Genomic DNA, 27,949 nt, shown 5'->3' with positions numbered 1-27,949 from the left:
TAACCAATGTTTTGAACTTGCATTTGGTAGATTGCTTGTCGCCATTTTGCTTAGTTCTTTTTCTGGAGCTTTGTTCTGTTCTTTCTTTGTCTCTCTGTTTTGGCTACCTCCCTGTGTTTGTTTCTATGTATTAGGTAGATCTGCTATATGTCTCCTGGTCTTAGTAGAGTAGACTTATGCAGTATGTGTCCTGTGGGGCTCTGGCACAGTCTCCCTAGTCACCTGAACCAGATACTGCAGAAGTACCCCTTGTGTGGGTTGTGTGTGCCCTCCTGTTGTAGTTGATTGAACCTTGCATGTCAGTTGGACTGACCCTCAGGCTGATTAGTTGTGAGGACTGGCCATGACTACAGTGGAGGAAATGCTGTGCAAGGGCTGACCCTCCAGAGCAGGATTCACTTTAACAGGGCTCTGGTGCCTACCCAGTCTGCTTTTGAGTGTGTCATCCACAGAGGCAGCCAGGTGGCCTTGGAGTGTGAAGGCCCTGGGGGGGCTCCTGAGAGGAGTCCTGCTCCAAGCCAAGTTCATCCTCTGCTTGTGCCCTGCCCGGGACTACCTGGCATTAGCCACAAAGCGATCTGAAGATGTTTTCCACCCACACTGGCCTTAGAAGTGCCTGGGAGAAGCTAAGCTGAACCGAGGCCACCTGCCACTAGTGCCGGGCTTGGGGTATGGGGCATGCCTAGGCCAGATGCTGCTTGCTTGGCATTTGTGAACCTTTGAGAGATTTTAGGAAAGTCCAAAGCATGAGCCAAGACAGGCCATTTGTATGGAAAAGCCATTGGAATTGTGCCTGGGATATTTTAAATATTATGGAAGTCATGTCTCATTTGCCACATGTTATCCTCATCCAAAACTTCAGTACTTTTATAATGAATCATTCTTCTTAGAGGATATTTGTAGGAAACGGCAATCCCAGAGTGTAAATGAAATCACAGACTAAGATTACAAAAGAGCTATAGTAAGCAAGTAAGCATTCGCCTTAGATCTGACAGGTGTCAGCTTCCATTTTACCTTCTATTTCATATCCCCTCACTCCTTCCCCCCAATTTAACGTGGCCTTCATGCTTAATTGAAAGCCTCTTTGACCTTCCCCATCACTGCCTGTAGGGCATCTTTTCTCTTAGTGTATAGAGTTCGCTCGCCTCAGACTGACTTGAATGAAGTGCTTTGCTAATCATGATCCTCAGTGTAGAAGGTCTTTTCCTGGTATCACATGTTTCCTTTTAGTTACACTATCGGCAAAGCTCAAAACAGTCCTTCATGCCATGACTGATGAAGCTCAGCAAAAGAAGCCCAGGGCCTAGATATGTCAACTCGATAAACTGCGTCCATTTTAATTGAAGTGCAGCAGTAGTTACTTGGTCAAGTAATTATCAGATATCTCTGGAAGGTACCCAGGAAATGACTGGGAAACAGAAACCAAACTGATTGCACTTTGATGGTGAAGACCAGACTTACTTAACAAAGGGGACTATTTCAGCCAAATTGATCTGTGCCTCTTCTAATTAAAAGGAATAAAGAGCAAGCCCCAACGCTGAAGAAAGTAGTCTGCTGGTTGGCAAGTTACCTGGACAATTTACAGGAATGTTTAATGTCTGTAAGAATACTTTTATGAAATATAATAAATATAAAGTACTCATATGTTGGTGCCATCCATCATGTGGCTCTGAGTACTTGTGGGCCACTCCACGCCTATATGTGGGTCACTCTGTTCTAGCAAGGTGTAGCATTGAGAAGGATCGGTGGAGACATTGAAGGCTTATTTCATTTTGTATTTCTTGATAATTTGGCTCTAAAATGTTACTTTTCTCTCTAAAAAAAGATACTTCCTAGTTCATTTCCTTCTTTGTAAATTAACATAAAATTAATACTTTCTAAATTTTGAATTACCAGAGTAGACTTTATTAAACATAAGCTGCACTTACTTTGGATTAATATTAACTTTTGAAAGAAATCCTTAGTATCTTCATGAATTTATTTAAAATTTCTTTAATCACATATTAATGATAAAAAACTAATACATGATCTTGGTAGAAATGAGAAAAGTATTAAAAGGTATAAGGTATAAAGAGGAAAATGTAAATTATTCATTATCCTACCACCCAAATATTTAACTTCGTATGGTGAAAATTTCTTTGATGTTAAAATTGTTTGAAAACATTATTTTTAATAATAACAGTCATTTTTACAAATTATGATTTGGGTGACTACAGCTTGAAAAGAGGTATTTTATCCTAAAATTTGGGGTACCTTAATTTGATATTTTGGCATAAATACTCATATAGTGGCAGAGAAGAATTGTAATGTATCTAAAATGGCAAGTCTGTAAACTTCAGCGTCCACACACAAATATGCAACACTAGGCCTGTGTCAAAATGTGGCCCAGGAGGCTCTAACACACTTTTATAAAGTAAACTAATAGGAACCACTATATTTGTGTGCTTGATCAAGGTATGAGAAACGAGAATCGAATGAAATAAACAGGTCCCATCATACAACAGGACAGGAAAAATGCTAAGTCCACCCCAAACTGTTGGGTTTTTTTAATTTTTATTTTCAATCACAGTTGAAATACAACATTATATTATATTAGCTTCAGGTGTACAACACAGTGATTAGACATTTATATACCTTATGAAGTGATCCCCCCAATAAATCTAGTTCCCACCTGACACCATACATAGTTATCATAATATTATTGACTATATTCCTTATGCTGTACTTTGCATCACCATGACTATTTTTATAACTGGCAATCTATCCTTCTTTTTCACCCATCCCGTCCGCTCCTTTCCATTGATCATCAATTTGTTCTCTATATCTATGAGTTTATTTCTGTTTTTTTGTTCATTTATTTTGTTCTTTAGATTCCACATATAAGTGAAATCATGTGGTATTTGTCTTTCTCTGTGTGACTTACTTCACTCAGCATAAAACCCTCTAGGTCCATCCATGTTGTGGCCAACGGTAAGATTTCATTCTTTTTTATGGACAAGTAATATTCCATTGTACATATGTACCCCTTCTTCTTTATCCAGTCTTCTATTGATGGACACTTGGGTTACTTCCATATCTTGGCTATTCTAAATAGTGCTGCAATGAACATAGGGGTGCATATATTTTTTCAAATTAGTGTTTTGAATTTCTTTGGATAAATACCCAGGAGTAGAATTTCTGGGTCATAAGGTAGTTTTATTTTTAATTTTTTGAGAAACCTCCATACTTTTTTCCATAGAGGCTGTACCAGTTTGCAATCCTGCCAACAATGCATAAAGGTCCCTTCTCCACATCCTCGCCAAGACTTGTTGTTTGTTGATTTATTGATGATAGATATTTGGACAGATATGAAGTTATGTCTCATTACAGTTTTAACTTGCCTTTCTCTGATCAGTGACATTGAGTCTTTTCATATATCTATTGGCCATGTGTATGACCTCTTTGGAGAAATGTCTATTCAGGTCCCTTGCCCATCTTTTAATTTGGTTGTTTGTTGTTGTTGTTGTTATTGTTGCTGCTGTTAAGTTGTATGGGTTCCTTATATATTTTGGATATTAACCCCTCACCAGATGTATTATTGGCAAATTTCTTCTCCCATTCAATAGTTTTTTTCGTTTTGTTAATAGTTTCCTTTGCTATGTAAAAACTTTTTAGTTTGATGTAGTCCTTTTGTTTATTTTTTGTTTCCCTTGCCTGAGGAGACATATCTAAAAAATATTACTAAGAGCAATTCCAAAGAATTTACTTTCTATGTTTTCTTCTAGGAGTTTTATGATTTCAGGTCTTACAGGGAAGTCTTTAATCCATTTTGAGTTTATTTTAGTATATGGTGCAAGAAAGTGGTCTAGTTTCATTTTTTGTATGTGTCTGTCCAGTTGTCCCGACTTCTTATCTGTGACTCGGCCTACTTTAAGATATTTGAAGTAAATTAAAACTATATATTAAAAGCCTGGTCCCTATCATGTGGCGGCGGCAGGACAAGGCCTGGTAAGGGAGGCACCGCTCTGGCTGACCAGACACATCCTTGGGGCATCTCAGTAACTCACCTGAGTCCTGTCCCCTCGCTCTCAGCATGTTTTCAGGAACCATGAAAAAAGCTCGTAAGTGATTGAAATGATACATTGATTCTTCTTTCAAATGCCTTGAATATTCTCTCAGCAAAGCTGTTTTAAAAATAATTTTTGATTATATGTGTGGTTTCTTTTACCAAGAAATGGGAATGGATGGTATTGTGAATTGATCCCAAGAGAAAAAAGTTCCTATAAAATGTAGGTGCCTTAGCCAGATAGTTGGAGCAGCTCCTGTCTGAACTCGGCGCCATATTGTGAGCTCAACACATACCTTCTCCTTGGCCACGTGACGTCAGGTGGTCTGGTTGAATACAATGTTGCTGTTGCAAGTGTTTGAATCTGTGCAGTGCTTCCTGTCCCACCTGCTGTGTTGGTAAACCTGAAACCATCATGGCAAATATGTTTATATGCTTTTCCCTGAAAAGTGCTGCCCCTTTTTTACCTCCTGCAAATAAAAACTGACAGGTCCTTTTCCTGCTAGCCAAGAACAGTGATGCGAACCAGCTGGAAGATACGGCTTTAAAAATGTAGTTTTAATTCATTTTCAGTCCCAAATAGTAGGCTGAGTCACAGACAAGTTGAGGGCCTCACCAAGTCACTCCATGACCTCACTTTCCCTCTGGCAAACCTCTCTCAGTGCAGTATGATGTTATCACCGGAATATCGGAGACAGCTTGCTTGAGAGGGGTTTGCCTATGAGCTGTTAAGCCTGCCAGACACATCACTATAGTCCATCTTCTCTCTCTTTCCTTATTCTTCAGATTCATATGGTCTTCATGTATTACAGTAATGCTATTACCCAACCTCACAGCATCCACAGACGTTGGAGATAGTGAAGGCCTGGTTACATAACCATTCATTAGAAGTGTAGTTTCAGAATTGATGAATGCCTGCGTTGACTCCTCAGTTTCTCAAAGAGGATACTTTGAATGAAACCACTGGAATCCCCAAGATGATAGTAGACCTTACTGTTGTGTATTGAGGTCTTTATTTTAGATTCTCCCAATTACTTCCTCCTTCTATTTTTTAAAAATTATTATTGCCATTGCAGTCAAATAAGACTATCAAGTCTTATCAAATATCTTCTATCAAGAAGAAATTTGCATGGGCTTCCAGAAAAGAGGTTCAATTGTGGCTTTGCTTCTAACTAGCTGTACAGCTTCTCTACGGCCATTTAATCTTTCTTGACTTGCTCATTTTCATTTTGATCTCTAAGACACCATTTGAGATTCTCTGGCCCCATTATGGAAATTCAGACACTCACTCTTTTCTATAGGGCAGAGCACCTTCTAAGCAGGTTCACAATCTTCTCTGTATTTCCAAATCACCTTGAAAGCCCCCTTCAAAGATACTGATTCCCTGAAGTGATTCTGCCAGGATATAAACCACTGTTGCAGAGTCTAGACCCAGGGACTCATTGTTATAAAAATTTCTCCTTTGCCACATTTTTTTTTTCATCCTCAAATCCAGGACAATTTACCCTCCAGAAAATAATGACTTTTATACTTTTTTTATATTCATCCTCACAGAAGGTAAGGTCCAGCCGTGTTTCCCTTTGTGCGACTTTTATGAATATGTTGTGCTGATTCAGTGCCCATTTGTGTTCTTGCTTATTTTTCCACTCTCACTATTCAACCACACTTGATGAGTGATTCAGAAGAACTACAAAAAAGGATACAGAGACAAACTGGTTGACTTTAATGTGTCAGCTTTTAACTCTCTGGAGCAATGGTTTTCAAAGTATAGATAGTCTTAGGAGCAGCAGCATCACCACCACTTGGGAACTTGTTAGAAATGCAAATCCTCAGGCCCCTCCCTGGACTAGAAACTCTGGAGGTGGGCCCAGCAATAGGGGCATTAACCAGCCGTCTAGTTGATTCTGGTACATGCTACTGTTGGAGAGCTGTTCTAGAGAGATTTTATGTTTTCAGATAGTTGGATTTTTTTTTAAGTATGCTCAGACATTTTTGAGGTCATCATTGTTCAAACTACCATGCTCTGGAAATAGGGATATTACATTTCTAAGAGGATATTTCCCTGCCTTCCTGTCTTTTTATCCTTTAGAAGTTTTCATATTCTTTTCTGCTCTGAAAACCTATCCATGTCTCTGCCTATTTGCACACTGAAATTTTAGTCTTAAATTAGTTCTATTATTATGGAAACTCTGATAACCAATGCTATGTAAGTGATATAACATATGATATAACAATAGATGGAACAGTGACTAATAAAGCATTTATGTAATTTCTACTTTTTCATTTGTTTATTTTTTATTGTACCTTGTAGATGACGTTCTTCATTTTTAGAATGTCAACAAGTATTATTTTTTAAAGTTATCCAACAAATGTATTTGTTCTGTAGTACACCCAAGGATTGCTCTTGTCAGAGGGAAATTTTTACTAAGTTGAGTGCTCTCCAGAAGAAGATGTGAGCATAAGCTATTATCGTGAATTAAATGATGAAGAAGAGGATAAGGGCATCCAAGTGAGGAAACTTTGACCCCAAAGGCGGCAGAAGTGACTTAAGAGTCCAAGGCTCCACGTTTCCAATTCAACATTCTCTGCACGAAACATCCCTGCCTGTAGGACTGTACAGTTTACCTAATTGGTTGGATTTGCATCAAGAGCTTGATCCAAGCAGGGTTTTTCTTTGTTTGTTTGTTTTAATATATAAAGCACTTGCAAGTTCTTTCAAGGGCAGCATATCGCTTTACTTAACTCTCTCAAGCTCTCGCATCTCTGTCAAGTTGCACCAGGAAATTCCAGGTCTAGCCAGAGGCCCCCAAAGAGTTAAAAAGACAACCAGCCTGCAGAGTAGAAGAAATTGATGTCAAAAACAGATGTTCCTCTGCAGGCCTTGCTGGATTTGTAAGTCAGGGTAAAGGCAGCATGTATGCATGCACGTCAAAAAAAAAACACACACACAAAAAACCACCAAAAAAAAAAAACGTTTTGGCTAGTGTTGTGGAGAAACGCGTCGTCCCTCATCTGCAATTCCTCTCCAGTCCTTGCTGTGTGGCAGCCCTGTGGAAGGGCTCCCTGCGGGAGATTGGTGGCCCTGACACTTGAGCCATTCACTCAGAACACCCTCTAATCCCTTGTTTTCATTGTTGGACTTCGGGCTGAGCTGCCCGCACAGACCCTGCCCGTTTTCATTGGCTGCTGGGATTGTTATTGGAGTGGCTGACAGCTGTCTGCCAGGCTGTCTGAAACTGCCTTCCTGTGCTCTCTGCCGCTGCTCAACTTCACAGCACTATTGTTCCTGTTGAGCCTTTTTCTTAAAATCTTTCCCAGCTGTATCCTGATATGGTAAACCACTTAAATTAGCTCCAGATTGTTCTGTTTATTTTGTGTTAGATAAGCGACAAAATACAGTCCCAGCAGCCAGCCAAGAGGAGGGTGGACGTGGGGAGGATGGGGATCAGGGGACACAAGCAAGGTCTTTTACAAAAAAATGAAGTCCCAGACAAAACCACAAAAGGCACAAATGTGTTGCAGTCCCTGGTCCTGTATTTTACGTGACCCAGATGGGCTGACTAAGTAATAACTTCAGATGTGAGTGCACCTCAATACAGAAAAGAAAATCAAGACCCCAGTATGAAGTTACACTAGGAGGGAGCTAATTTTCCATTTTTGGAAACAGCTACAGTATCTGTGTCAGGTTGGTTGCTGTGTCAGCTGTCCAGGTATCGTGCTTAATGGCCTGATGGTGACAGGAATCCCTTTTAAAGTTTTTTAAAATTGTCCTTCTGTATTGAGTGCATGGTAGCTGATAGGCTCAAAACCAGCTGAAGTTCGCCAGTGTCCCTATATGCTCAGCATTTGAAAATGATCTCTTCTCTGCTGTCATTTAAAGCAGAAATCCAAAGACCGTGAGTCACCAGCATAGGTATTTTCCACACAGCTGCGAGTGAAAATTCACAATGGACTTGGCCCCTATTTACTTAGGCAGGCCATCTGTGCAACTGCTCTGCCCGTGGCCTCTCTTCCTTTGTGGTTGTCTGCTCACAGGGGCTCTCCATGCAATGCCTTTCTGAATACTTAATAAAAAATATGTTTAAATAGAATAGATACTGTCCTTGAATGAAGATACTGCCTTTGTGATTGTAGGAATCAGCCCAAAGAAAATATGAAAAATAAACTTCCGAATGCTTTCACTCAGCTGAAGTGTACAAACAATGCCAGCAACCAGCTGAGTTACAACAATGATTGAGAATTTTGTCTGGAGTAATTCAAGTCTCCCCAGGAAAGATCTCATGACTCACTCCAGCACAAAAGGGCCTCCAGTCCTCTTTCTGAACCAGGGTTCTAGAAACCCTTTCTACCAAGATGAGAGAAGGGGAGTAGGTAGAAGAACAGGGTCAGAAATAATAAAATGCCCTTAGAAACTGCCTCTTAGTTTCCCTTGGGGAAAATAAACTCAATGTGTAAGCTCAAGTTTGGAAGAATAATTACACCATTGAGTTCCCTTTCCCTCTGTGAATGTACCTTTTCCTCTCCATCAAGGTCTGGCATGCAGTTGAATGGCTTCCATGTCACCATCTCTAATTCCCTGGTTTTCCTCTCTGTCTTCTTTCTATGTATCCTTTTTAGTCCTAATTGTGGACAGTCTTGCGTTTTTCCCCTGGGCCAGGCTTTCCATGAATGACATGTCCCTTGAGAGCGGGGATCATGTGTTGATCCTCTGACGTCTTTTCCCACAGTGCTGAAAACAGTCGTGGGTACCTAGCATGTATTTAATGAAGGCCTTTGACATAATAGTTTTCTTTTTTATTCTAACCTGATATGAGGTGTCATGCATTCTGCTTCTGTATTAATTCAGGAAAAGGTAAATACAACCAAACAACAACAACAAAAACCCCCAAGACCAGATATCGACCCGTTTTCATTAAAATCCTGAGCACACCCTTCTGGTGCTGGGCAGGATGGAGTAAGCCACCGAAAGCCTGTATTTCTCATGGATTCCAGCTAAAAACTCTGGCCAACAAAGGAGAACACTACCTGGGGAACCTGAAAAGTAAACAATTGCAGCCAAATGGTGAATGCGAATTATGTCAAAGCTGTATCAATCCTTGTACCAGGAGTGAGTTTTGTGGGGTTTGTTTTCTTTCCTCTGCCTCTCAGCTTTGACCCAAGAGCTGATGGAATTACAGAACGGTGCAGCAGGCCGTGGCAGCAAAGTCTCCAGGCGAAGCCCTTATTTCTAACCAGAGGTTTGGAAGAGGGGTGCTTTGCTGGAGAATATAGGGGACTTCCCATTTTATCTGTTTCATTTGTCTCTCTTTTCTCTCCCAGCCCTCCCAAAGCTAGTCCCAATTAAGTGTCTTAATTGCTTTTGCGGTGGGGGTTTGGGCACCTACAACCCCAAAAGAAGATTCTCTCTGATAAGACGACCAAGGAAACGGATCCCTTTTTTGTCCAAAGAGTGTGGGAGAATCCAGTATTTGATCTCCTCTTTGCTTTTGCTGCTTTGCTCCCAAAGGCAATCTCAGTTGCACAGGAGTGCATGATAGAACTGGAGGCTAAAACCTGAAAGAAACCTGACTTTGTGACCAGAGGAACCCGAAAAAAGAACCGCGAGAAATGGAAAGTATGGGTGGAATCTCAGAGGGGAGAGAGCTGCAGGAAAGGATCCCCTGACTGTGTGTGTGTGTGTGTGTGAGCCGACATAACCAGGCTCACCTCCAAGCTGCTCATGTGCCACCCAGACCCAAAGAAGTAAAGCAAAGGCTTCAAGAACTCAGCTGTGATCTAAACCACTGCCCAAGTCCCAGACTGACCCCTGAGTCAACATAACAAGACAAACAGCGTAACAAAAGCTTTATAAACTAAACTGACATTAGCGCCACTGTCCACAGAAGGTGAGACAAAAGTTGTAGTGTGAATCTAACCCGATTGGTTATAACCAATCTCCAGGAGATAAAGTTGAACACTCTTGAAATGAATGGAGAAATAGAAGTTCTCAGCAGAGAAATAGAAAAAAGAGAAAGGACCAGTTTGAAATTTTAGAACTGAAAAATACAGTATCTGAGAATAAAAATTCACTCTAAGGGCCCAATATCAGAATGAAGATGACAGAGGAAAGGGTCAATGAACTGCAAGATAGATCGGTAGACATTGCACAGTCTGAGAGAGAAAAAGAAAAAAATTGAACTGAGTTGCATGGAGAGACCTATAGAACAATATCAGAAGGTCTAATATCTATGTCAGCCCCCCAGAAGAAGAAGAGAAATAATTGGTGCATAAAAAAATATATGAAGGAATAATGTCTGAAATCTCACAAATTTGGTGAAAGATACATGTATAGGTTCAAGAAGCGCAGTAAAATCCAATCAGGATAAACCCAAAGAAAACAACACATTGTAATCAAACTGCTGAAAACCAAAGATGAGGAAAAAATATCTTGAAAGCAGCAATTCCCAATCACGGGATTTATCCAAGAGATATGAAAACATGTTTATATAAAAAACTATGCCCACATGTTTATAGCAGCTTTATTGGTAATTTACTGGAAAAAAACCCTCAAATGTCCTTCAGCGAGTGAATGGATAAATGATACTGTGGTACATCTCAACACAGTACAACTACTCAGCAATATAATGAACCGTTGATACACATGCTAACATGATGAATCCCAAATACATTATGCTGAGTGAAAGAAGCCAGACTCAAAAGGTTACACACAGTATGATTCTTCTTATATGACATTCCGGAAAAGGCAAAAACTTTAAAGATAGAGAAAACATCAGTGGTTGCCAGAGGTTAAGGGCGGGATGGAGGGTTTGATTACAAAAGGGCAGCATAAGGGAGTGTTTCTGGGGTGATGGAGTTATTCTGTGTCTTGATTGCGGCTCTGGTTATATGACACTGTTTGTTAAAATTCAGAGAACTGCATCCCAAGACAAATGAATTTTACTGTATGTAAATCAGAAAATAAAAGAAATCACTGGCACACCAGTTCATATGTGATAGGGTTAATATATATTCATGTCTGTGTAAAGTATGGAAAAGATTCCTGTAATCTCTTAAGTATTTTGAAGTCATTTTCCACTTGATTCCATATTTAAACTTGCAGGAAGCCAAAAATGGATAAACAATAAAGCAGTCCCTTTGTGTACTTACAAAAAGCTTCCAAAAAAGCATTTTGTGTCTCACATGCCAGGCAGATGTTTTGGAGGGTCAGCTTACAACAAAAGGCCCTGATGAAAAATTGAGGTATAAAAGTAGGGGTCTGTACAAGAAAGAGAGACACATTGATTCCAGAAAGAATCTACTGTTGTTAAAAGAAGCCAAGTCAATTTGATGGACTGGTGAAAACAAGAACAAAGGATCTGACATGTCCTGGAAGCTCTGGGTTTTGAGAATTAGGGTGGGATTTAGAATGCCCTGTCTAGAAGAATCACATCTGTTGTACCGAGGTCTATCCTTGCCTGTGTTCTGAAATGTATATGAAGTGGGCAGGCTTGAACTGTTTCCCTGAAGCAGATGGTGTACATTCCTGTGACACCAAGAGGGGATTCCCTGGATGTCGGATTTCTTCTTTAACCCACCTCTCATCCAAAGGACAAAAAGTGCACGATGAATGCTTAACTGCAGTGAGACCCCACCAACTGACCAGAGCTGCACTTCCTTATACCTCTTATTCTGCTTTTGAAGTTTTGTCATCACTGTTTTCTCTTACACCATAATGGGTCTTATCAATTTTTATACACAAATGTGTATATATATATATATATATATATATATATATATATATATATATATATATGTAAAGCTGTTGGTTTTTAGAAACTTTTGCCTATCCCCAAGTCATAAAGATATTCTCTTAGGTTTTTCTATAAAAGTCTTACAGTTTTTAGCTTTCACATTTAGGTCTTTGATACATCTGTCTTTACTTCATGCAGTTTTGTTTTGTTAAGGTATAATTCACATTATCATAAAATCCACCCTTTTAAACTTGCCAGGGATTAAGAGTTCAGTGGTTTTGGGTATATTCACAAAGTTGTACAATCATCACCATTATCTGATTTTTATCACCTCCCCCCTAAATTCTGTATCCGTTAGCATTCCGTCCTCCTCCCAGATCCTGGCAACCACTAATCTACTTTCTGTCTCTGTAGATGTGTCTGTTCTGGATAGTTCATATAAGTGGAGTAATACAGTAGTTGGCCTTTTATGACTGGCTTCTTTCATTTAGCATAATGTTTTCAAGGTTAATCCATGTTGTAACAGGTATCAGTACTTTATTTCTTTTTATTGCAGACTAGTATTTCTTTTATTGCTGTATATTGCTGAAAATATGTCACATTTTCTATATCCATTCACCAATTAATGATCAGTTAGGTGTTTCCACTTTTGGGGGCTATTGTGAATATGTTCCTGTGAACATTCATATACAAGATTTTGTGTAGACATGTTTTCATTTCTCTTAGGCATATACCTAGGAGTGGTATTTCTGGGTTATATGGTAACTCTAACTTTCTGAGGGGCTGCCAAACTGTTTCCAAAGCAGCTACTACATGTTATTCCCATCAGCAGTGTATGAGGGTTCCAATGTCACTGTATCTTCTACAATACTTGTCATTATCTATCTTTTTTTATTATAGCCATCGTGAGTGTGAAGTGGTATCTCCTTGTGGTTTTGATTTGCATTCCCCTGAAGACTAATGATATTGAGCCTTTTTTTTCCATGCACTTATTGGCCATTTGTATATCTTCTTTTGAGAAATATCTATTCAAATGTTTTACCTGCATTTTAATTATTTTTTTCTTTTTACTATTATGTTGTAATTTATCTTTAATTAATTTTTTATGTATGTAGTTAAGGAGGGGTTGGTCGCGATTCCTCCCCAGCCTATAGATATCTAATTATTCTAATATAATTTGTTTTTTCATCTTTGCTGAATATCAAATGGTCATGTAAGTGTGGTTCTTTTACTAGGCTCCCCAACCTAGTGCCATGCTGTCTTGATTCCTGTAGCTGTATAGCAGGTCTTTAATTTGGGTCATATAATTCTTTCAGCTTTGTTTTTCTCTGTGAAAACTGCTTGTAATCCTAGGGTAAACCTCACTTGATCATCGTGATTGTAGTAGGCAGAGTAATGTTCTCCTTTCTTCCCCAAAGCCGTTCACATCCTAAAGCCCTGAACCTGTGACTATTTGTTATGGATTGTATTTGTTCTGGTGATCAGTAGTCTTTGAGGTTACTATTGTAATTGTTTTGGGGTGCCACATATGTAAGGTGATGAACTTAATCGATTAGTGTGGTGTGTGTTCTGACTGCTCCACCGACTGGCTGTTACCTCTTCTCCCTCCCTCTCCGTGGTCGCCCTATTCCCTGAGACACAATAGTATTGAAATTAGGCCAGTTAATAGCCCTATAGCGCCCTCTAAGTGTTCAAGTGTAAGGAAGATTCGCACATCTCTCACTTTAAATCAAAAGCTAGAAATGGTTAAGCATAGTGAGGAAAGCACATCAAAAGCCAAGACAGGCCAAAAGCTGCGCTTCTTGCACTGAACAGTTAGCCAAGTTGGGAATGCAAAAGAAAAGTTCTGAAAGGACATTAAAAGTGCTACTCGGATGAACATACAAATGATAAAGAAAGCAAAACAGCCTTATTGCTGATATAGAGAGAGTTGCAGTGGTCTGTATACAAGATCAAGCCAGCCACAACATTATCTTAAGACAAAGCCTAATCCAGAGCAAGGCCCTAACTCTTTTCAATTCTATGAAGGCTGGGAGAGGTAAGGAAGATGCAGAAGAAAAGTTTGAAGCTAGCAGATATTGGGTTAAGAAAGGAAGTTATCTCCATGGCATAAAAGTGCAAGGTGAAGCAGCAAGTGCTGATATAGAAGCTGCAGCAAGTTATCCAGAAGATCCATCTAAGATAATTAATGAAGGTGGCTGCACTAAACAACAGAGTTTCAATGCAGATGAAACTGCCTTCTATTGGAAGAAGATGCCATTTAGAGCTTTCATAGCTAGAGAGGAGAAGTCAATGCCTGGGTTCAAAGCTTCAAAGGACAGGCTGACTCTCTTGGTAGGGACTAATGCAGCTGGTGACTTTAAGTTAAAACCAATGTTCATTTACCATTTCAAAAATCCTGGGGCCCTTAAGAGTTATACTAAATCTACTCTGCCTGTGCTCTATAAAAGGAACAACAAAGCCTGGATGACAGCATATCTATTTACTAAATACTTTAAGCTCACTGTTGAGAACTGCCTCTCAGAAAAAAAGAATCCTTTCAAAATATTATTGCTCATTGATAATGGATCTGGTCACTCAAGAGCTTTGATAGAGATATACAATGAGATTAATGTTGTTTTCATGCCTGCTAACACAAAATCCATTCTGTAGTCCATGGATCAAAGAGTAATTTTTACTTTTAAGTCTTATTATTTAAGAACTACATTTTGCAAAGCTATAGCTGCCATATGTAGTGTCTCCTCTGATGGATTTGGGCAAAGTAAATTGAAAACCTCTGCAAAGGATTCACCATTCTGTATGTCATTAAGAACGTTCATGATTCATGGAAAGAGGTCAAAATATCAACATTAACATGAGTTTGGAATAAGTTGATTTCAACCCTCATCGATGACTGAGGGGTTCAAGACTTCAGTGGAGGAAATAACTGCAGATATGGTGGAAATAACAAGAGAACTAGAATTAGAAGTGGAGCCTGCAGATGTGATTGAATTGCTGCAATCTCATAATAAAACTTTAACAAATAAGGAGTTGTTTCTTATGGAAGAGCAAAGAAAGTAGTTTCTTGTGATGGAATCTACTTCTGGTAAAGATGTTGTGAAGATTGTTGAAATGAATATAAAGGATTTGGAGTATTATATAAACTTAGTTGATAAAGCAGTGGCGGGGCTTATGAGGATTGCCTCCAATTTTGAAAGTTCTTCTGTAGGTAAAGTGCTATGAAACATCAAGTGTTGTAGAGAAATTGTTGGTAAAAGGAAGATTTAACTGATGCTGCAAACTTCATTATTATCTTATTTTAAGAAATTGCCACAGTCACCCCACCCTTCAGCACCACCACCCTGATCAGTCAGCAACCGTCAACATGGCTGCAAGACCCTCCACCAGCAGAAAGATTACTACTCGATGATGGTTAGCCACTTTTAGCAACAAAGTATTTTTTAATTAAGATATGTACATTTTTTTAGACATAGTGTTATTGCACACTTATAGAATACAGTGTAGTATAAACTTAACTTTTATAATCATTGGGAATCCCAAAAATTGTAGTGACTTGCTTTATTTGCAGTATTTGCTTTATTGTGGTAGTCTAGAACTGAACTCACAATGAGGTATGCTTGAAATTGCTATTATATAAAAAAGTAAAATCTGTGAATGAGTCCACAAGTGCGTCATATATTACCACATCAACAATAAAAACAAAACAATCACAACAATAAAGAGGTATTCACTTTCTGTTTCACCTGCAAAAAAGTAACACAGTTATTATATCCATTAAACATGGGGCATCCAGCCGTAATGCTCATACATACGCATAGCAATCACAGACTTCAGTCCACAAACTTAGACATGCAAGAGACGTCCCTGAGGCCATATACCCATTGCCCTTCCTACTTCCTGGGTGGGAGAAAGTCATAGGGTTACAGGAATTACTAGGAATGAGAAAAGCCCTGACTTATGATTTCAAAACATCATTCCAGTAGAGCTATAAGGCACCTGAGGAACTCTGCTTGACCTGTAATCAGTCTCTCCCTTTTCAGTGTACAGGCTTAACTCTGTGCCAGGATAATAAAAATTTTTGTGTGCTTGTACTTGTGACCTCTGCTAGAAGATGACAGGTGAAAGTGTTCACATTATATTGATAGAAATAGGATCAGTGTCATGAATAGGGAATATAAACCTTTTTCTAGATCTAAGCTATCCTTAACTATATACCATCAGCCTCTTACTGTCTTCATGCTGTAGGGTTATCATTTTAATTTTTCAGTTGCTGTGTTATGATTCATACAGTTGTCCTTAATATATATCAGTGTGGATCACTTAACATTGGAAAAAACAGGTGAATGCATTTTTAGTTTGTGGTCTACTTTTAAAATTCGTATTTTCTTATTCATAGTCTTCTTTCCTTACTCTTAGGATGGTCTCCCCAGGTCGCATATGAGGCAGCCTGCCATTCTAATATGCATATTCTAGTCTGCTGTGAAAACTAGGAAGCCAGCCTCCGTGCATACATATTATTAGAATCTTGTCTGAGACTAAATGGGCCCTGCATTAGGGTACAATTGCAGAGACTTGGTGATGACTATTGTGGTTACTCAGGGGCATTTGTTTGCATTTATTTGCTTGATCATTTGGACTTTTTTTTTTTTTAATCCCAGTTCATGGCTGTTCAGGAGATACAGATTTTCCCAGATACTGGACCTCTCTCTCTCTCAACATCCCTTTATTTCCTGCTGAAATGCCTCCATTTAACCTCTAGCCTTTCATTAGGCACAGAGACCCAGTCTGTTTCCCACATGTTCTCCTCTCCCCCAGCTGCCTTTACTCCCAGCAGCTGGCGCTGTCTTCCCCTGTTGGGATGTCCAGTGTCTCCAGATTTCTTCTCACTCTCACTGTGCACACCCTGATCAGAAGTGGGGCTGCCTCCCTGTGCGCTCAGGAGGACCCAGAGTCTGAGGACTCAGAGTTTGTTTTACTTTGGCTTTGGAGCAAATGTCATCTGCGGGTCCAAAGCAAATCTTTTTCTTATACTTTTATGAAGTATGCATTCAGTGTTCAAAATGCTTAACACACTTCTTAATACTTAGGTGTATTGAGTTATTTTTGTTTCAGCCATTAAATGTTTCGCTCTTCTATTGTTCTTCAAAGAGGAATGTGCTGGTCAGCGTTCTCATGGCTTTGCCTGTGTGTGTCTCCCCACCGCCATTAGACACCCATACACTGGTGAGATCCGTTAGCATTTAGCAAGCTCCGAAAAAGCCTCTGGGGAAACAAAACTGCCTGTCCACTTGTTCTGGTTTTTTAATTTTTCTGAGCAACTCTGAAAGGTTATTTTACTACTCATAAAATAGAAACCCAATAAATTGTTGTTTCTACCTGAAAGTAAATTCAGAACATTTAACTTATATTATGTATTTGGAAGCATAAAGACAAATTAAAGTAGTTGATGCTTACCCAAATAGAACATGTGCGTATTCTCTAGTTTTAATTCTCTGAAAAATCACTGTGCTCGATTCCCATCTCCCTCACAAGGCCAGTAGTTCATACACTTGTTATTTGGAATCCACAATTCTACCTTCTTCTATCTTGGTGCTATTTTCACTTCTTTTCTGCTACCCTTGAATCTGCCAGCCTCTAAGCACTTCTTTGATATTTTTTACATCTATCATTTCTCTGTTGACATTCCTGACAGATAAACAGCTGTCTGGTAAAACATTATTTGGTCACCTTAAAGGGGTTTCAGGTCTGGAAGGAGAGCCAAATACTTTGTGAGTAAATTATAATAATCACTCAAGGTACCAAATAATTTTAGTTTGCCCTGAAATAAATAGCTTCATTAGATTTAAAAAAACAAACAAACAAAAAAGCATTCTTTCAAGATCAAACTGCAGAGAGAAAAAAGCGTGGGTTTTAGTTGTAAAAAAAAAGTACAAACACTTGGTACTTTTGCTGCCCCTAAGTACTCCAAACATGGGGCTTCTGTGCTACTCGTTTGGGGATCTAGAATATGCAGATCAAACCTAGCACTATCTCTGTCTCCTAAGTGAGGGTAACTCACAATATTTTGTACTTACAACTTTCATTTAAGAATCTCCAAATGGGTGACTACCTATGCTTTAAATTGCAGAAAAAAGTTCAGTTGTTTGCCTACTGATATGTAATGAATTAGGACCTGTTTTCCAGTTCCCAGTTCCATTTTACCTTTTAGAGACCAAATGTTTTCAATCTTTCAACAGAATTTGGAGTCTTTTCATCCTTAATAAATGTTAAAGGAGAGAGAAAATCCCATTGGTATTTCATCATTATAAGCAATGACATTAGCCCCACTAAAATGAGGAAAACTTTTTACTACAACCTTGTGTAATCTTTTTCATCCCCACTCTTTTTTTTTTTTTTTTTTTTTTTTTTTTTTCCCTTTTCCCGCGTCTATCTTCCTTTATCTCCGGCTCTTTTGGTGGCACCATCAGTTATTTGGGGCCTGGCTGCTAATTCCGTCCCACCAGCGTCCGTCTAATGCTAATGCAGCTGGAATGCTCCCTGTACTGGTCCCTTTAATGAAGATGTAAAGTCTGATTAGTGTCTGACTGGGAGTTGGGGGTCTGAACATTTATCTGCCCTGAATGCCACAAACCATTTAAAACCTCTTCAAATATTCAAATGAACATCTAAGTAAAGATTCTCTTTCTGACATTTAATTTGAATCACAGGCTATGGCTATTGCACCTCTTTCTTTGGTTACTGGTGTACTTTATTTAAACTCGTGGCAACAGAAAGGAGTCACCCTGGCTCTGCCCCAGTAATAACAACCAAACCCCTCACAATTCATGTCTTGACTCTCCAGAAATTACCTCCAGAGAAGAGAATGCAACCTAGAAGGGCTCAATGCTTAAAATACTTTCTTCTTATGAAACGTGGTGTCTTAGAGTGTGGCTATGATACCTACATCGAGTGTATGTTTAATAAATACCGAGATAGGAGCCTGTTCTGCTCTGCACACTCTGATGCTACTGCTGATGGTGATTTTCATTAATGAAAATTGCTAATATTTATTGAGCACTCCTTCTGTGCCAGGCACTGCGTTAGAGTGGGGATTATTGTTATCCCCGTTTTCCAAATACAGAAACTTAGGCTCGCAGATAGAGTAACTTTCCCAAACCCACAGCTTTTAACTCCTATCCCTTGCATATATTTCAGTGCAATTAGAAATGTGGGAGTAAGGATGATAGAGAAAAACAATGACAGTCGTGAAACATCTAGACATCGTCTTGTTTATATGTAGTCATCATTCAGCTCAAATTTTTCTTAAGCTCTGGAAAAAGAGTGTTTTTGAGAGTATAGTTAGTCTTTAATTAAGAAGAAACCTTGACACAGATCACTGCCCCCCCCCCGCCCCCAATGTGTAATCGGATAAAGCCCTGAATTGCCTCCTCCCTGTGCCCAGTCTCTTTGTTGGTGGTTGGCTCTGTCCTGTCCTTCTGCTTCCAGCTCCTCCAAGAGGCCCAGTTATCACCTACCACGAATGGAGAGATCTTATCTCTTTCCTATTCACTCCTTGAAAGAGAAGACTTTGTCTGTCTTGTTTGCTGCCATTTCCCCAAAACTAGAGTGGTCGCTGGTACATAGTGGGAACTGCAGAAAGATTTGTTAAAGGGGTGAGTGAGAATTCTCTTCCAGGCCAGGACCAATGCTTCCTCAAATGCTCTCAAACAACCTCCTTGACTTAAGTGCAACTGACCGGGTGCCAGATGAGACAGAAAACTCTGATATTTGTTTTAAGTCCTCACAGGGTTCCGGGAACCCCCTCGCCAATATCCTATAAAATAAGGAACATCTCTACATGCAGCGCAGCTTCCTAAATGTCAAGGTCATGGAGTGGCTGGATGAAGGCTTAGAAAAAACTATGCAGTAATCCATATTCATTTGTAGAGTCTTCAATCTCTATTTTTGGAGGCCTTTCCTCCATTTGTTTATTTGTTCCCCCAAATTTTTGAGCTCTCTCCTTGGCGTCCTGAGCCAAGGCCTGGGAATGCAAAGACAAATGAGACATTGTTCTTGCTCTTGAGATGCAGAGTTAGGGAGGAAGACAAACCCATGAACAACTAATTAATATACAGAGATAAGTGCGCTAAGTGTGTGTATAAGATACCGAGATAAGTGCGATGGAGAAGTGCATATAAAGTGCAGCAGAAGTACAGAAGAAAGATAAAGACTGTCAGAGGAGTCAGTAAAAACTTCACAGAAGATGTGACATTTGACCCGGGACTTAAAATTTAAGTTAAGCAGGAAAGAAGGGGGAAAGCATTTTAGGCAAAGGAACCATGTACAAAAGCAAAGTCAGCATGAATGTGTTCCAATAACAGGGAGAAGTTAGTTATGTGACGGAAGCACAGGATTGTTTTTATGGGGAAGGGCAGGAGCTGATCTTCTAAAAGTAGGTTGGTCCCGATGGGAAGGATTCTCTATGTGGGGCAGAAGTTTGAACGTTTTCCTGACTGGCAAACAGTCAAAGGTCTTTAAACACGGATGTGGCCTGATTGGTTTGGGGCTTCACAGACATGCCTATAACAGCCATGTGAAGCAGTCTGTGAGGTACCTTAGTAGATCAGGTGAGAGGAATGTCAGACCCGAGGCAGTGGGGCTGGATTGGAAACCCATTGGAAGGATGCACATGGCAGAAATGGATGCACATTCAATCCGGAAGGGTTGAATATAGAACCAATAGAGGGAAGGAGAAGACCATCAGGTTGCAAATTGAGTATCTGGGTAGATATTTTCTCCAAAATCTTTTACTAGGAGAAGGTTGCATTTACCTAATCTTTCAGATGACTACTAAGACACATGTTAACTCTCCAGTTTACATTTTAATAATTTAAAAAGTTAGCCTGAAAGAAGCAACCATCCGCAAGCAGTTTCTTTTTTTAGACAAAGAGGCTTCTTTGAAATCATGTTGTCTACTCACCTGTCATACTCGCATTGGTGGCCCTGTTCAGAGGCAAGTCCTGGTGCAAGGCTGCTGGAGCCTTCCTTGCTTTTCCTTCCATGATCCCCAAGTCATGGGGGGATGTCTTGGGTGAGCCCAGGGTCAAAGGGGGCAGTGACATAGAGAGATATTCGCTGGTGGTTCAGGGCGCCCTGCCATAGCCACGCCACCGCATTACATTACTTGGGGAGTAGTCCTAAAAACTAATGTTGTTGTCACGGTTCCATCTGAATCTTTTATCAGCTGTATATGGAGGAGGCTTCATTGTCGTATACTTAATGCTTTTGCTCAGATCTTTGGCTAACCGATGTTTTTCCATGACTTTTTGACAGTTATTTTGATTCAATAATGAATAATAAAGTGAGATTTACCATCTGTATATGACAGCATTTGTTTTATTTTGACATTTCTTTTCTGGACAGCAAAGGTTTTATAATTAGCTTTTCCCTCTGCCAAAAACATTGCTGAAGAACGATTTCCCTGGAAAAAAAAAAAAGTTTCATAGTTCCCTTTGCTAGTTGAAGTCATCTTATTTTGATTTGGAAATTTTTTTCATAAGTCAGTCAGGAAATGAAACAAATATTTCTCTTGAAAATTAATTCTTAACAAGAACAAAAATTAATTTTGCCCCAAGAAAATTAGGAGGGAAAACGAAAAGAAACATGTTTGAAATGGTGGTAGTTCCATTGTCTTTAAAAAAAAAAAAAATTATTGAGGTAAAATTGGTATATAATGATATGTAAGTTGGTGTATACCTATATAATATAAAATTGGTATATGACATTATATGTTTCATTGTAATTCAACATCTGTTTGCACTACAAAGTAATCCCCACCAAAAACTAGTTACTATCTTTCACCATACAATTGACCCCTTTAGTTTACGTTAGATTTAAGTGAGCAATATAGGAAACCCACCTTTCTACCTTGTTTCAAATGAGTTTATTTGATGTTTGCTATTACTCTGATGCTATTACTCTGAGTTTTATGTCCAACTCTTTGAAATACTGGGGAGACTATGCTACAACTGATAGTCAACACCCTATTTCTCAAAGGCCTAAGTCTGTGGTGGATTCTGCCCCTTTGTTCGTAGGTGGGAACCATCAGCCTGGTGCTCCCTGCTCCCCCTTTCCCCCAAGGCCAAATTACCCTCTTCATGCAGCCAGGTCTGCAGTTGGCTCTATGACTATAGAGTCCAAGAGAACAAGTTTCAAATGTGTCAGTTACCAATGCCTTCTCTCTAGAGTGCTCTTGAGAAAAGGATGAAGAAAGCCACCTTGATAACGGATGATACAATGGCTTATCATTGCTCATGGCAAAAACATCACAGCAAGCTAATGGCAAAAGCAGTCACACTTGCTGCATCAGCACCCTCCTCTAATAATATGTGCAAACACCTTCCAGCTCCTACAGTAGCAACAGTGGCCAAATTCTCTTTACAGCCTAGAGTATTTTCCTAAGTCATACCCGAAGGGCTGCTCCCAGAATCAGATTCCAGACCCAGCCACCTTCTCCCCGTCACCTCCACAATTATTTCCACCACCACTATTTAACATTTTTGTATTGAGCACTAACAAATATGTGGAACTGACAGAGACATTACATAATATCTCAAAAGTGTATCTGTTTAAAATGGAGAAAACAGGCATTTTCTACAAGCATTGAGCCAGTATCATAACAATCCAGACAACAGAGTATAAAAATAGTGCTGTCTCAGCCATTCTTCTTCTCACAGGTAGAATGTAAACATGTCTTTCCAGTGCATTTTTTTTTTTTTTTTTTAAAGATTTTATTGGGGAAGGGAAACAGGATTTTATTGGGGAACAGTGTGTACTTCCAGGACTTTTTTTTTTTCCAAGTCAAGTTGTTGTCCTTTCAGTCTTAGTTGTGGAGGGTGCAGCTCAGCTCCAGGTCCTTGGCATTTTCTAGTTGCAGGGGCACAGCCCACCATCCCTTGCGGGAGTCGAACTGGCAACCCTGTGGTTGAGAGGATGCACTCCAACCAACTGAGCCATCCAGGAGCTCAGCGGTAGCTCAGCCCAAGGTGCTGTGTTCAATCTTAGTTGCAGGGGGTGGAGCCCAACATCCCTTGCGGGACTCGAGGAATTGAACTGGCAACCTTGTGGTTGAGAGCCCACTGGCCCATGTGGGAATCGAACCGGCAGCCTTCGGAGTTAGGAGCACGGAGCTCCAACTGCCTGAACCAGCAGGCCGGCCCCAGTGTATTTTTGTATCACAGGAATAGCACCTTCTTTTAAATTTTGATATATTGGTTGTGGATGACTGATACTCTGTGAAGTAGAAGAAGAGTGGAGGAATCCCCTCTGTCTAAAGATGGTGCCCATTGTTTTGAATAAACAGGTCTGCTTATGTGAAATAAAAATGTGTATTTAGTACACAGGCTTGGGTGACTGGGCCTTGGGCTTTTGTCAAGAAGAGGTCAGGTTTAAGGAGAGGTTCTTGTAAGTCTGTGACAGCAAATGAGATGGACTGTCACCTCCCCCACCATGTGTTGAAGAATTGTTACCTTCATCTAATCCAGCTCAAGACTCTTCTCCCTCCCCTCACAAAGCACAGAGAAGAACTGAGGTGTGTTAAGGGCTTGATGAGAAGCCTCTGTGGCAATAGAGCCTTGACTGTCTTACCCATCACAACAAAGGTGGCTCTCCTCTAAAGGGAATCGTCACCTTGAAATAGCTCTCCTGCTGTATCATAGAAAGAATGTACACTTTGCTGAGACTGACTGTGCATATGGTTTTCACAGGGAAGTGAAACTTTATGTGGCCCATAGGTATAAAACTCACTCTACATCAGCAACACGGCACTCTGGGAGCAGAAGGTACCTGAAACCTGGCTTTGCCACTTATTGGTTTGGCCTTTTCACACCTCTTTGTTTAAAAGCAACAAAGTGGTTATAATACTAGACTACTTGGGTTGTTGTAAATATCAGCTACCATTTATTGAATGCTTAGGTTCAGGTACCCAGCCAAGCAATGGTACCATTTAATGTTCACCATAATAGATAAGGTAGCAATTATTATCTCCACATCAAAGGTAAAGAAACTGAGGCTGTGTATTGCCCTGTATCACATAGCTAGTTAGTGACATCAGACTTCCATTCCAGGTCTATCAGACAACAGATTCTGTGAGAGGTAATGTGAAATTAAAGTGGTGCATAGTAGGTGCTTAACACATGTTAGTTCTCTTTCCTTCCATGTGTATCCTGTGGTTTTGATAGATCTTCATTTGGATTAGATTTTTATATGTGACATTCTGTAGAGCAGGTCTGTCATACTGCCCTCATGTGGTTCATTTGGATAACAGTGGTTTTTAAAAAATGTTTAATTGAGGTATAATTACATGCAAATAAGCGTTATTTAAAATGTGTCACTAAAGTCACCTAAGTATATGGATACTTCTGGAGATGATATGATTCTATAATCTCACTAGAAAAGAGGTAAAAAGAAATAGCACTTTTTACCTTCTACGGTCCAACTCCATTCCTAACGCTGAGCCCTAACCACCTGGTAAGACACTTAATATCAGTCACTCTTGTGACTTCTCTGGCTTCACCAGTATCCTCCATTCTCAGTGTCTGAGAAGAAAACCCTTCCCTTCCTTGGCACCGTACACGATGAAGCTTTGTCTTGCCATCCTGTATAGAAGGGAGGAATTTTTCTTGGAATTATATTTTCCACCCGACTGCTCTGTTTACAGACATTTAGCCCACTGGAGAAATCTTCAGCTTTCACACTTAAGAAATAATTCAAATCACCAGGGAGTAGAATGTTACTTCAGTTACCAGTTTAAATGTTAGAACATTTTTCCAGGAGGAAAATAAAAAGTCTGCTTTCTTCACCTATCAGGAACTTTAAGTCACCAAGTGAAACTCACTCAAAGGTTTTCATGTACCAGGAGGACTCGGCTTGCCTGCCTTCTCCTGTGTCACACCAAGTTGCACACACACGTGCATTTGGAACCTACTTCGTTGATTAGCACAGGGCTCCATCCCAAGCAGTTGCCCTCAGGGGCCTTCCTCGTTTTCCAGTGGCCCCATCCACTGAGGATTTAATGGTCTCGTGTCAGATCTGGCCTCATTGCACCCTAGTTATGTCTGGGTGATAGAGGGTAGTTTCGGGTGGGAGAAGGGTAGTTGGTACAGGAAAGGGTAAGAGGAGTTATCTTTTTTAGTTCTTAAGCACCATTTGAAACAACATACATAGAAGTCTTCTGTTCTTAAATGTATCTAACAGTTAACAATGTCCTCATACCAATACCTAATTGTATTTCAGATAATGGAGGGCAGACTCTGGCAGGAGGCAATAACTGGCCCCTTCGAGGAAGGAAATGGAGCCTGTGGGAAGGAGGCGTTCGAGGGGTGGGCTTTGTGGCGAGCCCCTTGCTGAAACAGAAGGGTGTGAAGAACCGGGAGCTCATCCACATTTCTGACTGGCTGCCGACTCTCGCGAAGCTGGCCGGGGGAAGCACAAATGGTACCAAACCTCTGGATGGCTTCGACGTGTGGAAAACCATCAGGTACCTGCACATCTTTTTCTTTTTCCTCCCAGGACAGATGCTCCAAGAACAGCTTGACTTGATTGAGTGAGAAGGATGGTTTTTATGTGAAAATGACAGTCAGCTACTAAATGATTTTTTAAAAGAAGAAATGCCTTTTGAAATACTGTAATTATATATATGTATATTTTATTATGTAATTTCATATATATATATATATATATATATATATATATATATATATATATATATATATGTTCTGAATTTGAGATTGTGGGCCTGTGGTTTTTCTTTTTAATTTTAGTTTTTTATATAGTTTCAGGTGTACAAAACAACATAATGATTAGACATTTACACCCCTCACAAAGTCTACTACCCCCTCCCCCAATCTACTACCCCTCTGACATCGTATGTAGCTGTTACAATACCACTGACTCTAGTCCTTGGGCCTGTGTTTTACATGAAGAGGAAAACTGTCCTCAGCAGCTCACCCGCTACAGGAGGTCTTTATGCAGAGAAGCTTCTCTAAGAAGTAGGTTAGGGTATTGTTTTCTTCCTGCACAGGGTCAGGTGACCTTCCCCATGGCCTGCTGGGAGAATGGAGGACCAAACTGGGGGGAAAGAGCTGGAATATGAGCCATGGAACAGCTGTGCATAATAAGTAGCTAATGAATATGTACTGTGTGCCAAGCCCTGTTCGGGGTAGGGAGGAATTAGCAATGAGCAAGACAGGCTAGATCCTCGTTCTCATGGAGCTTATATTCTAGTGGAGGGGAGGAATGAACAAGTAAACACATAAATATGCAAAATAACTTGCACTAGTGATAAGCACTTTGAAGGCAATAAAACAGCATAGAGAGAGCTGGCTGATGTGAAGGTGATACAGTCTGGGGAGCAGAACCCAGGAGCAGCTTTGGAAATGATGGGAGTCTTTCCTGTTTAGCCACCACCGTATAGAACAGTGACTGAAAGTAGGAAGGTGTACACCTTAGAGGGTGGAGCAAGAAAACTTTAAAACTTGTATTTGTATTTAATTTTAAATTTTGTTATTCTTTTTAAAGTATACGTTTTTATAAGGTACATAATATATTAGTAGATTAGTACATATATCCAATTTACCAATAAATGTACATATATTGGAGACATTGTTTTTACTGATGGAATGATAATTGTCTAGTCCAATAGTTTTCAACCTGTATTTGGTGGTGACTCACTCATCTCCTAGTGGCCAGGGAGAGACGACCTCCTCATGCTCTCCCTTTTTCATCCCACTCCAGATGTCCCACCTCAAAAATCGGAGTTTCTATTCTTCGGAAATAAACCATGGAGTATTTAGGAGTAAAGGGCTATGATATATGTAACATACCTTCAAATGATTCAGAAAAAAATATATTTATGTGTATATATATTTATATATATACATTTATATATTTTTAATACAAAACACAATAAATGTGTGTGTGTGTGTACAGAAAGAATAAAAATAGAGTCAAATATTAACAATTAAATAATCTCAGTAAAGGTCTTAAGTGTTCTTTTATTATTTCTTATTTTGGCAACTTTTCATAAATTTGAAATTATTTCCAATTAAAACATTTTTAAAAATAGGAAAGTCTGGCAACACAGAGCCCATATTTCCACAAAGCCAATAACTGATGGGAATCAAGCAATTGCTGTCATCCTTAGTTGAAGTATTCACCCTTTAAATCACCGTTCTCCATTGATAACTCCCAATCCAGGCCTACTTCATTCATTTATGCAAATTGTACCATTCATCTGTCCCTTGATATACTTAACCATTCCCTTAACTTAGATTGATTTTTACTTTTTAAATCAGTAACACTGTAATGAACAATTTCTTCATAAAATCTATCTACATTTTGGATTTTTTCCTCAGATATCAATGGTTTGAAATTAAATTACTGAGCTAGAGAATGACCACTTTATAGAGTTTTACATTTTTTTTCTTGCTTTTTTGTTCAGAAAGCTTTTTCTTAGCCTGAAATGTGCTAAATATTTATCTACATTTTCTAAGTGTTGTGGTTTGATTTTCTTCCATATAATTCTTGAATCATTTGTTATGAGACAGCTATGTGTTATGTAAGATTAATATCTAAATCAGACGAGTGGGTTTTTCCCCCCAGGTTTTTGAATTACGTAGACCTCTTTGAGATTGAAAGATGTGAACTTACAGAAAAAAAGTACCTAAACATATGCACAAAATTTTAGATAGAGTTTATTTTTATGATATCAGACATTGATTACATTTCTTTTCTATGTGACTGTGTGTGTGATGTACTGTTGAGTCAGCTCTGTCTCCTGGTGACCCTATGAATGAATGATGTCCACATGTCCTGTCCTCAACAGCCTATGGCTTCTTGTATGGAGTCAATCCATCTCATATTTAATCTTCCTCTTTTCTCACTGCCTCCTATTCTTCCCAGCATTATTGTCTTTTCCAAAGACCCCGCCTTCTCATGATGTGCCTGAAGTAGGACAGCTTCAGTTTTGTCATCTTTGCCTCCAGTGGTGTCTCAGGCTTAATTTGCTCCAGGACCCACTGTTCATCTTTCTGGAGGTCCGTCGAGCTCTCCTCCAACACCATATTTCAAATGAATCCATTTTTTTCCTATCAGCCTTCTTCGCTGTCCAACTTTCTCAGCCATACATAGTAACTGG

At 39.6% G+C, this 27,949-nt stretch overlaps 1 protein-coding gene across 1 annotated transcript in view; it reads left to right on the top strand.

Annotated features, from left to right (window-relative positions):
* The window catches only part of ARSB (arylsulfatase B), a 146,313-nt gene that overhangs the window by 46,165 nt on the left and 72,199 nt on the right, over positions 1 to 27,949 (top strand). Inside the window, exon 5 of the mRNA XM_019728179.3 lies at positions 25,048 to 25,291. Coding sequence (XP_019583738.3) covers positions 25,048 to 25,291 — 244 coding nt within the window. The remainder of the gene's footprint in view (positions 1 to 25,047; positions 25,292 to 27,949) is intronic.

Source organism: Rhinolophus sinicus, chromosome 3, assembly GCF_057876585.1.
Source record: "Rhinolophus sinicus isolate RSI-liver-muscle chromosome 3, RSI-T2T, whole genome shotgun sequence".
Classification (NCBI taxonomy): domain Eukaryota; kingdom Metazoa; phylum Chordata; class Mammalia; order Chiroptera; family Rhinolophidae; genus Rhinolophus; species Rhinolophus sinicus.
Note: the sequence above shows the minus strand (reverse complement) of the source record. Positions and strands in the feature narration are given on the sequence as shown.